The sequence below is a fragment of the Nomascus leucogenys genome, chromosome 11 (genome assembly GCF_006542625.1).
Source record: "Nomascus leucogenys isolate Asia chromosome 11, Asia_NLE_v1, whole genome shotgun sequence".
Taxonomy (NCBI): domain Eukaryota; kingdom Metazoa; phylum Chordata; class Mammalia; order Primates; family Hylobatidae; genus Nomascus; species Nomascus leucogenys.
The window spans coordinates 111,943,332-111,954,838 of NC_044391.1; the positions used below are offsets into that span (position 1 = coordinate 111,943,332).

At 36.7% G+C, this 11,507-nt stretch overlaps 1 protein-coding gene across 1 annotated transcript; it reads right to left on the reverse strand.

Moving 5' to 3' along the window:
- Positions 1–217: 217 nt before the first annotated feature.
- Positions 218–11,110, reverse strand: GMNC (geminin coiled-coil domain containing). Its single transcript, XM_003256659.4, has 5 exons — positions 11,035–11,110; positions 9,126–9,300; positions 7,084–7,172; positions 5,920–6,036; positions 218–3,403 (listed from the first exon to the last, which is right to left on the reverse strand). The coding sequence occupies exons 1-5, from the start codon at positions 11,035–11,037 to the stop codon at positions 2,783–2,785; spliced, it is 1,005 nt and encodes a 334-aa protein (XP_003256707.1). The 5' UTR covers positions 11,038–11,110; the 3' UTR covers positions 218–2,782.
- Between the last annotated feature and the right edge of the window lie 397 nt (positions 11,111–11,507).

Consider the following 11,507-nt stretch of genomic DNA (forward strand, 5'->3'; position numbering starts at 1 on the left):
TACTGGATTCTAATTTTTATTTGTGGCTAGTTAAGAGAGTAGTGTACCCAGAAGGCACTGGACTCTAAGCCACTTAACATTTGACAGCCTCATTAATGTGCCCTAGAGAAGGGAAAGAACCATCAAGCCCTAAATGCTGAAGACATTAGTCTGGCCATAGACATCATACAAAGAAGTGCAAATACACAGGATTATGGTTACAAACCAGGAGAAGAAAATCTGCTATTAGGGAATGTTAAGCATGGTGTAAAAATAGTTATCACAATCACAAAAGACTTAGTTTTTATTTCCCACTATAGCTTAAAATATTAACTGTGGTTTACTAGAGAGACACAGTGAAGCCATATAAGTAAAACATATACTCAGGTGAAAGAAATTTTTAATTTCTCAAACTTGAACAAAATAATTTTCTATACATAATTTAAATGGATATTAAATATTTATAGACATGATTTCAAGAACGTGGCAATTGTCTTCCATAATATCATCCATGACATAAGCCAGGAAAACATCACATTTTATCCCAAATGGTCTGTAATATCTTTAAACTGGGCCAAAATTAAGTTTCATTTAAAAGCTATCAAAAGCTATGACATTTTATGTGGTTTTGTTTTATATACCAAATGCATTGTACTAAGCCTGGGTGTATCCTCATGGTACTTAACATATGATAAGGCACACAAAGAATGCAAAATAAATATTTGTTAACGGATACATTTCCTTTAACAGCTTGATTATTAGACGTTCAAAATTAGTTATATTACTTTCTCAATTCCTAGTGTCGTAAAGTACAATAATTCGAATTCTTAAATCTCTTATTCTAAAAAGAGACAAATTTCACCAACCAGGGGCACAGACACTAGAATGTAAAAGGCACAGTTATTTATTTTATTTTATTTTTTAGAAAATGGAATGTGTTCTACTTATTAAAGTACTCCAGAGAGTAATACTAATTACTATATTGGATTTTCTTCATAAATTATTTTTAAAAGTGGGTGGTAACAAAACTTTATAAAACAGACCTTTTGCTTACATCACCAAAATAAAGCAACAACCAAACAGAAACACCAGTGAAAGGCATGTCTTTGTTACAAAGAATCCTAACCAACACAGTTGACCTACGAGATATTGATTGTGCAAGATGACTTACTGAGATGCGGAAAAGAGAAAAATGAGAACAGGTTTCAACATGAAAGATTTCATCATTAATTGAAGTTTGTCCAAAAAACATAGGTGCACATGCAGGACGTGCAAATTATTCTGGGAATGATAGGGGTCTTGAAAGATGGGAAAGAAGAAAACTAGCACAAGCACTAAAAATACATTGTTTCAAATTTAGAAATATGAAGTCCTTGATAGCAATATTTATATGTAATCTATCCACACTTATTTAAAAATTAATACATATCTATTTTTAGATGCAAATTATTCTTACACAGTTACACTGAGTTAACTGCAAAATGGGCTCTAGAAAAAGAGTACTGTGATCAGAGCAATGATTTCTAATGTTAACTTCAAATGACTTATATTTTTGAATTTTATTAATTGTACATAAAGTTTACCCTACATAATACTTGCAGTGCCTATCTAAAGACTTCTCTTTAGTTTCTTCAGTGACCTGAAATTGCCATGTTGGAGTAAATCTGATAGGACCCAGCCTCAATTCATAGAATATTAGTAAGTATCTAGTCCAACTTCTGTATTCTACAGCTGGGAAACTGAACCTTCACAAAAGGGAAGTCGTTTTCTCAAAGTCATAGCAGATGAGTAGGCTAAGTCTCATGATGGTGGCCATAGTGTCTAAATTGCTTGTATTTTATCACCATCACATAGCATAGCACCTGGTACAAAGTAGGCATTAGGTATTCTGCAGATATCTTGGGTGGACTGATGAATGAAAAAACGAATATGTGAATGAATGAATGAACGAGACAATGGCTGAGCTAGGTTAGTCTATTTTCAGCAATAGGAATTTGTCAGCATCTGGGTAGTTGCAGATGATGACTAGTTTTGTTACCACAGTCCCTCAAAATGTTCTTCTTGGAGTCATGTTGGTTAAAGAAACCATGCTGGGTACCTATAGAAGCTGATACATCATAAGGCATTTAAAAATAATTTAAATTCCTTGTAATTTTAAAACTTATCTGTGATATTGATTATTAGTGGAGTTACAGTTGTTTTAAGAGACCTTGTCAATGCCACCATGGGGCACTGAACTTTTTGAACTGCCATGAACATAGCACTACACACACCCATATTATGTCTTCAGGAGTAGTGGTGATGGGCAAAGACACTTGTCCCTACCCCACCCTCAGCTACTTGAACATGCAGTAGCAAGTACTTGAAGCAAAAATAAGGCTCATTCTAAAGGCGTTTTCAGAAATGACAAAGGGAGAAAAGTAAAAGGGCCGTGAATATTTCAACCACTTAAAAGAGGAAAATCTGTTAAACTGGTTATAACTGGAAAAATGTATCTAGGTCTTAAAGGAATATAGAAGTGAGTGGAAAATACTTTTTCAAGTATAGGGCAAAGAGAGGACGTCAATAGCAGGTATTGGTGTGTAAACAAGTCAAATTTAGGTGAAAGAAGCGCGGACATGTTTCATTATGGATGCTTGGAAGCCATTCCCTGCAGATTTAAGTGGGTAATTGAGAGCGACATTTAAAGTGGCAGGAGACAGTCTAAGCAATAGCTTCTGTGTTCCACATAGTCAAATTCAAGTGCAAGAGAGGTCTTTGTAAACAGAGTTCATGGCAGTGCTTTGTGATAAAAGAGGGGTCACTAAGACTGCTTAGGGACCCAGGTAAACTTCCAGCCTCCCTCCTCATCTCGACACACAAAGGCTTGTCCCTGGTGGAAGGAATGAGTTTTCACATTACAATGAGGGCTCAGGGATGTGGAAAATGCCATCTCTGTCTTGTTGGGTGACACATTAGCAGTATGGTAAGGAAGAGTTTTCAGCCCCACTGGGGGATTTGAAAGTTGAGCAAGGATGTGGAAATCTTCTCCATGAGTGGCAGTGCTGTGCAAGGGGGTTGTTCTGTCACCTCTATAGTCAATTGGCATATCCTCTCTGGGGATATTTTTATAATCAACTGCATCATCCGGACACTGGGAAAATGTGCTGGCGACTCTTCTGGGACGAGATGCGAGGGCACTGTAGTTAGCTGATAAGGTGTCATCGATAGTGTCAAGGTCTTTTAACCCAAGTGTTTGAAGGACCCAGGGATCCACAGGGGGCCCAGCTTGTTCTTCACAGTTAGCAAATTCACTAGAGAGGTTTCTTTTGGCATTTTTGGGATGGGGAATCTCAGCAGGAGAGTATCTTTGCTCTTTGGATTTTCTCTTCCCCTTCCTGAATTTTCCACATGCTTTGGAGAACTCATCAGATGAGAGCAATTTCTAGGGAAGTGATATTTGAAAGTTATACTTTTTTCATATATTTACTAGTTAACTAAATTATTTCAAAAAAATGATTAAGTTTCTCTTCACACACAAGTAAGATGGATTGGATTAGCTTGTTTGTAAAGTAAAATCTGTGATGACAAGTTACTGCCTAAAAACTCTAAATCATATTTTTTACTCAATTGTTTTAAATGTTGAAAGGACCAGATGATATTTTTAAGATCTCAGCACAGGCAAGTTATTATTATTATAGCAATAATAGCACTATCATTTTTTAAGTTATCTTTTGTAAAGAAACTATTATTTATTTATTTATTTATTTATTTATTTTTTTTGAGACGGAGTCTTGCTCTGTCGCCCAGGCTGGAGTGCAGTGGCGCGATCTCGGCTCACTGCAAGCTCCGCCTCCAGGGTTCACGCCATTCTCCTGCCTCAGCCTCTCCGAGTAGCTGGGACTACAGGCGCCCGCCACCACGCCCGGCTAATTTTTTGTATTTTTAGTAGAGACGGGGTTTCACCGTGGTCTCGATCTCCTGACCTCGTGATCCGCCCGCCTCGGCCTCCCAAAGTGCTGGGATTACAAGCGTGAGCCACTGCGCCTGGCCATTTATTTATCAATAATATTTATATTTATTTATAAATATTTATAAATAATATATTTATATTTATATAAATATATTATTTATATTAAATAAATAATATATTTATATTAATAAATTAATATATACTATATTATATATATATACTATATAATAATTATATATACTATATATATATTATATAGTATATATAATATACTATATATTATAATTATAATAATAATTATATATATATACTTATATATATACTTATATATACTTATATATATACTTATATATATACTATAATATATATAAAAATAAAATATAATATATATATTTATTTAATATAAATATATATTATTTATATTAAATAAATATAAATATTTATAAATAATATTTATATATAAATATATTATTTATAAATATTTATAAATAATATTTATATTTATTTAATATTTACAAATAATATTTATATGATTTATAAATATACATTTATATAAGTAAATATTCATAAATTTATATGAATAAATATTTATAAATAAATATAAACATTTATATTTATTTATAAACAATATTCTTTATACAGAATAGGTTTTTCATTTATAAATGAACTATCATTTACTATAATTTATAAATCACTGATTACATGTATTATCTCCTGGGATATAGATGTTATTAAAATCTTCATTAATGAGGAAACTAAAGCACAGACATATTGATGACTTGCTGAGAATGATTTAGCTTGGACATAAACCTAAGCCACCCAAATCTAGACAGATCCTCTGATTACACATTATACAACACTGCTTCTTCTTATTTCATTAACTTTCAAAGCACTTCCGAGATATATTATTATATTATTCTAAATATTGGAAAATTATTCAGACTGACAGATAAAACTGCCTAGTTATTACCACTTAATAATATAGTAAGTGTCCTTTTATGGAATGGTGGCTGGAGTTAGGAGCCCAGGCAAATAACTAAGATGTATTCTCTTTTTAACAAAGGCAACTGAACTGTAAAGAAATCAAATCTAGTGTCTTCTATTCTCTGAATTGCTCTATTTAGTAAGAGTAGCAAGAAGCACCATCAATTTAGATCAAATAATACCAAATAATGTAGCTTGTCTAGAAGTATGGAAAAGATTGATGATGAAAGCATTAATGATAACATAATGGCAAATAGATAATAAAAAATTGAAAGGCAAAGAATTGAGCATGAACAAAAAAAGACCATAAGTAAATTATTTATCCCTGAGTTAGAAATAGCTCATTTTAAAAGTGGAGAAAAAATGAAAAGCAAAGAATTCAGCATGAACAAAAAAAGACCATAAGTAAATTATTTATCCTTGAGTTAGAAATAGCTCATTTTAAAAGTGGAGAAAAAATGTGAATTAAATGATAATGTACTTGTATATGCCTAATTGCCTAATGGAATTTGTAAATGCCAAATCAAGAGATTTGGGCTCCAGCAATATTCACAGCATTTTAGATCTAGCAGAATTTTTAAAAGATATTTTAGACCATCCATTACAGATGAAGTTAAGTGAGGATCTAAGTAAGAATGATTTGCCTAAAGTCAAACAGATCATTAAAAGAAGTGTTTTTTAGATCTGCTTCCCATACCAGTATTCCATCCATCTAATTCCGCCTTTTGATTAACCCTGATTGTCTCAGCAACCCCCACCCTCAACTGGCTTTTGATTTTTAAGCAACTTCTTTTGTAATATAAGACTGACATCTGCAATCCAGGTACTTCAGAGAAATGATAGATAAAAATTCTTGTGAAAGAGCCATATTTCCTTAAGAGAAACCATCCATCTTATAAATGCATATCAAGATACACTGTTGAATCAAGGAGTTTTACTTAAATCATTTCCTTTCTCAAATCACTGCTTTGTTCTTATAAAGTAGATACATACATCATACATACCTTCGCCTTTTCTTCAAGACATTTAACCAAAGCAGAATTCAGGTATTGTCTGAGGTGATTATTCTCTTCGTGTAACCTAGCGAGTTCTTCTTCCTTCTGCACCAGGGTATCTTGCAGCTACAAAAAGCAGACAGTGTTGAAGGCTGCTCCACTATATTGACTTTGTAACCTTATAATAATGCCACTGCTCCTTAACTGCCTTAAACTTGATGCTTGTTTGTTGTATGAGCACAAGAACAGGGAGCCCTCATCCTGAGAGGCTTAAATTAAATCTACATCCCCTGAACACCTAGTTGTTCAGCTTTGTGCTCTGAATTTTCATTCACTGCAAAGCGTTTGGAGAGATTATAATAGACTTTTAAAATTGTAACCACAAGGGAATCAGGTAGATATGAGGGAAAATGAGCTGCATGCAACTGTTTAAATATAGAAAATGATGTTTAAGAAGATGTTGCTGGACTCCTTCCTTGCACTTTTAAATAAATAAATAAAAATAGAGGTGGGTCGGCTTTTTGCAGCCTCAGATTGACCTGTCTGTATGTCCAGTAGATTAAATATTGAAAATGATGTTTAGGAAGATTTTGCTGGACTCCTCCCATGCATATTTAAATAAATAAATAAATAAATAAATAAATAAATAAATAAATAAAAATAGAGGTGGGTCGGCTTCTTTCAGCCTCAGATTGATCTGTCTGTATGTCCACTAGATTCAATTACCCATCAGGGGCAAAACTAATACAACATGGAAAAAAGCAATCTTAGGAAAATATTTTATAATCATTCTCTCTTCTCCAAGTATTAGCTATGCGTATGGTTTAAAAGCACTGTCACACTCATTATATCATTTGATCTTTTCAAATGCCCTCTGAGATAGACAGTACAAGGATTACAATTCCATAAATGAGGAAAAGGAAAAGGATTCAAGGTCATACGGCTAAAATGCATAAAGTGAGAGCTTGACTGCAGACCTTTCTAGAGTGTCTTCGTTGTTTTTCTTTTCTCTGACATTGATCATCTAACTTTGATCTCTCTGTGGACACAGCAGTCACTTTGGTTCTAAACTGAGTCAGCATGAATTTCAAAAGGGAAAAGAAGCAAGATATTAACAGTGGGGAATGGACCACACAGAACATGGCCAGTCTCAATGTTCTGACTTACACATACCTGCTTATTTCTGTAGAGCTGAGAGGAAAGCTGAGCCTCTTCCCATGAGCACAAGTCCGGAAGAGGAAAATTTGAGTCACTGAATGATTCTGTGAAAATACAAATCGATAACTGAGAAAATAATCTTGCAGTTTCTGTGTAATAAAGAAACTTATCAAATCAAATCAGAAAGTTTAATAGGTTCAATTATTTTTCTTAAACAGCTATTGCTAGGCCGGGCGCGGTGGCTCACGCTTGTAATCCCAGCACTTTGGGAGGCCGAGGCGGGCGGATCACGAGGTCAGGAGATCGAGACCACGGTGAAACCCCATCTCTACTAAAAATACAAAAAAAATTAGCCGGGCGTGGTGGCGGGCGCCTGTAGTCCCAGCTACTCTGAGAGGCTGAGGCAGGAGAATGGCGTGAACCCGGGAGGCGGAGCTTGCAGTGAGCCGAGATTGTGCCACTGCACTCCAGCCTGGGTGACAGAGTGAGACTCCGTCTCAAAAAAAAAAAAAAAAAAAAAACAGCTATTGCTGACATATGGGAAAACAAGACATTTAAAGTTTTTTAAAAAAGGCAAGCAAGCTGTGAGAGACAAATATTTATACACTGTAAGACATAGCAGTTAAAGAGGTAAATTTTTTATGCAGTAAGGGGTCACATTCTTGCCTAACATATGTATTCCTGCTGGATAAATTAATAAAGACTGTCCAGTCTTTGTCATTAATTTATGCAAATACTTATTGATCTCCCCCCAAACTCGGCATAACATTGCAATTCCATTAGGTTTTTCTAGTTTTTATCTTATTTTCTAAGCTTTAGCACTTGATAATATACTGTTTGGCTCTATAATTAAATTCTAGTCTGTAATGCTACTAGTTTCTCTGCCTGTCTGCCTGCCTGTCTGCCTGCCTGTTTTAATCTAACGGACTGTATTTATTTGGAATTTTATGTGGTAACACTTTCTACTTTAAAACAATTTGGACCTTGCTTCTTTGAAGGTCTTAATGAAAATCTCAAAACTGTGCCCAGACCTTATCTGTTTCAACTGTTCTAATCTGTATATTTTATAAATGTTTTTTCAAAGTGACTTTTCCCCCCATATTTGACAGTTAGCTCTATCTATCAATAAAAAACTATGGTTGGGCATACTAACTGGGTCTACTTTTACTTTCTTTTCTTCAGCTCCTACGGTTTAGACTCTTATCCTTCTCTGGTTATACTGTTGATACTGAAATATTTTTGATTAAAGTGAAATGATGAGTAAGGAGATAGGAATAAAATGGCATAAGTAGTTTGGGTTCACATTCTTGGGCATTTTGCTTTTACTGTTGCTTGTAGTGGAAAGCTAATATTCAACAACGTCCTCCCTGACATTTAAGTGTGCTTTTAATATTTGGGGTTCCTTTGTGTCTTTTTAAAAAATAAAACGAATCATGTGGCAGAACCAACAGTACGGATATTTAATTCTGGAGTGTCTGAGAATTCTTTAAGAATCTTGAGTGCTTAACACAGACATTTCTTTAATATTTATAAATATTTCTCATATGCCACAGATCAAAATTAATATGTCATTTTACGTCAATGCTATACTTCTCTCCAAAGTTGAAGCTTTTTTTGTGTGTAAAAGGGAATCCTTTTTCTACTTCTAACACACTATCCATGGAACTTCCTCTATGAAATAAAAATTAAGTTAGTATTTCTTGCTTTTCTCTCAAACTCAGGGAAACTTTCCGGAATTCCAAAAGAAGCGTTCCAACTGGTATCCTCATTCTAAAGAGATGCTGCTAGTCTTTAGAATGTGATAGTGAGATAGGACTCTCCAAGAACTGTACATTATAGGGAGAAATACATGCTATCCAGTGGGCAAGGTAAAGAATCCCATTTTCACTATTTGGCAAGTGTAAAGCAGCAGCTTTATGACTGTAAAAATCAGGAGTCCATGGGTTTAAATTTTTCATATCGTCCCTTATTCTAGAGTCTTAGCCCATGATGCTCTGCAGCCACGGGTATGGAAAAGAGCTCCAGATCTATCAGGGAAGCAGAAGAGCAGAACTTACCCTGTGCCTGTGGTGCTTGTTGGAGCTCTCTGTTGTCCAGGAGACCAGCAGGCCAGAAAGAGACCCAAGTCTCCGTGGAAACGTCAACACTAGATTCTGACGTTGTAGTGGAATACGGGCAATTATAGCTCTGGCCTCCTACAAAGTACTGGTCTTGGCAAGGCAGAATGGTGTTCTGTGAAATTCAGTATGGGGGGAGTGAGGGGTCCCAAAAGATGGGGTGATGGAGATTTAGAAGGGGGAAAGGGTGGGAGAAATACCGAAATTACATGCAGTGAAATATAAAGAAAAAAATCAGAAAAGGTGTTAAGTATAGATCCATATTAATTTGGGGGTGGTGAAATTATAACTACTAAAAGGGAATGAGTTTCTTGGTTTACCCAGAATTTCTCTTAGGCCCTCAGAGCAAAAGAGCAGACTAGCATTGAATGGGTGAAATCTGTACATATCCAGGAGGATTCTCTGTTGCAACGTCCAGCCCATCTAATAGTCTACCCAGATCTAAATAAAGAGAATTCTACTTAATGATTCAAAACCATAAGAACTATTTGGTTCTTTCTAGCAAATACCTTAATTATATTTCTAAAACTCCTGAAGGACAAAGAACGCAGAATGCTAAAGCCGAAATGGATATGATATAATATAGACTAACCTCTTCATTTTTGTTTCTGAATCATACTTGCCTCATTCCTTCCTTTTTCCTCCCTCTGATCTAACATACTGCTGGCTCATAGTCCATCAATCTATCTGTCTGTCTATCTATCATCTATCTATCTATCTATCTATCTATCTATCTGTCTATCTATCTAATCTATCTCTGTCCCAGAGATAATTAAAACATTTTGCTCCCAACGCTAAGCACAGGAGCATAAAGTCGCTCCAAGTAAACGTATAATCAAAGCTGAAAGAAGTTCGTTAGCAAAGACAGCAGGCTCTAGTTCTGTCCATCACTAGGGCTCAATGTCCCTCCAAAGTTATCTTGCCACTAACTGGCATGTACTCTCCACTGTGTTCTGATCCAGTGAACACTCTCCTGCCCTCCACTTCTTGAACCTCAAACACACAGTCTTTCCAAAAGTCCAGGCAGGGGCAGGTATGCAGCTTTCCTGGGTTAATTTGTACAACACCAAATTTAAATTATTTGTCAATGTTTAATCAGGTAAAAGCCATTCATTTTAGCAGAGCCCAGCTTTGGAAAAACTCTTTTTGACTACTACAGGGCTTCTTTGGGCATTAACATAAGCAGAGAGAAAACAAATAAGAAGAAAAAAGAGAAAAAAAAAGTTAAGTCAATTCAATCACACTTTGTTAATGTTCTCGGTAAATTAAGTTTTGAAAAATTCCAGTTCTGAAGCAAGTCCAGCTTGGGCAGTGCAGACCAAAGAAATTCAACCAAAAGTTTATCAAGTGCAATTTTCTCTTATTTTAAAAGCACGTTTGCAGACTTCTTCCCTGAGGTTTTTTTTTTTTTTTTCTTTTGGAATCAGAGCTCGGCTATTATGCAATTGATACCTGAGAAGAAAACAAACTTCAAATATCCCTAGACAAGGTCATGTCCAAGTGTTTGCAAATATATGTATAATCTAGAGGAAGAGGTAGAATGAAAAGTGAGTGCAGGTGGAGGGGGAAGTTGGGGAGAAAGTAAGGGAAGTAGTAATAACAGAGAAAGAGAGAGACAGGGCGAGAGAGAGAAAGGAGAGAAAGAAGAGGGAGAGAGGGCGAGAGAGAGAGAGAGAAAGCGGATAGAGGATACTAAAAGAGAGACAGGGCAGCAGAGAGGATCTGTTTTAATTGGCGGGTAGCAGAGAAATCTTGCTCCCAAGGTGGAATAAATTCTAAATGCAAAGCTTATTAACTTTCAGAGACCCAAGTTTGCCAGCGGACTAGCTAACGCCAGTTCCTCACTTACCATCTTGCAGTGGAAGAAAGCGCTGCAGAAACTGAGCCCACTCAATTTTTCAGTAAAACCCGTGGGAGCTTTAAATGAGACTGAGGGGAGGAGCTAGGAGAGGCGAGTTCTAATCTGCGGGAGCTCCCGGTGACGCCCAGAGCTCCCGGCGAGCGCCGCTCTCTGATTTGGTGAGAGGCTGTCAAACTGGTGACGTGAGCCAGGAGTCACCCAGCAGAAGACAAAGTCACTCGCGCTCTGGGCGACCACCGCGCCGGGACCAGGGACCTGCCGATCTGGCCACCGGCCGTGGTGCAAAGGCAGGACCCCTGGCCCTCCCGCTCCGGGTGCGCGGCGCTGCTTCAAACCCGGCCCCAGTGTGGACTCGCCGCGGGCGGGGAGACGGGCGGCGGAGGCTGGCGGCGACCCCGCAGCCGGGACCGAGGCGAGGGCCGGGCTCCCTCCCGCTCCACGCGCAGCGCGGGGCAGGGCCG

Coding starts and splice junctions, on each gene's coding strand:
- GMNC (XM_003256659.4), bottom strand. Junction 6,037..7,083: donor AGCTCTACAGAAATAAGCAG/GTATGTGTAAGT, acceptor TGCTTTTTGTAG/CTGCAAGATACCCTGGTGCA. Junction 3,404..5,919: donor GTCTTGAAGAAAAGGCGAAG/GTATGTATGATG, acceptor TCACTTCCCTAG/AAATTGCTCTCATCTGATGA.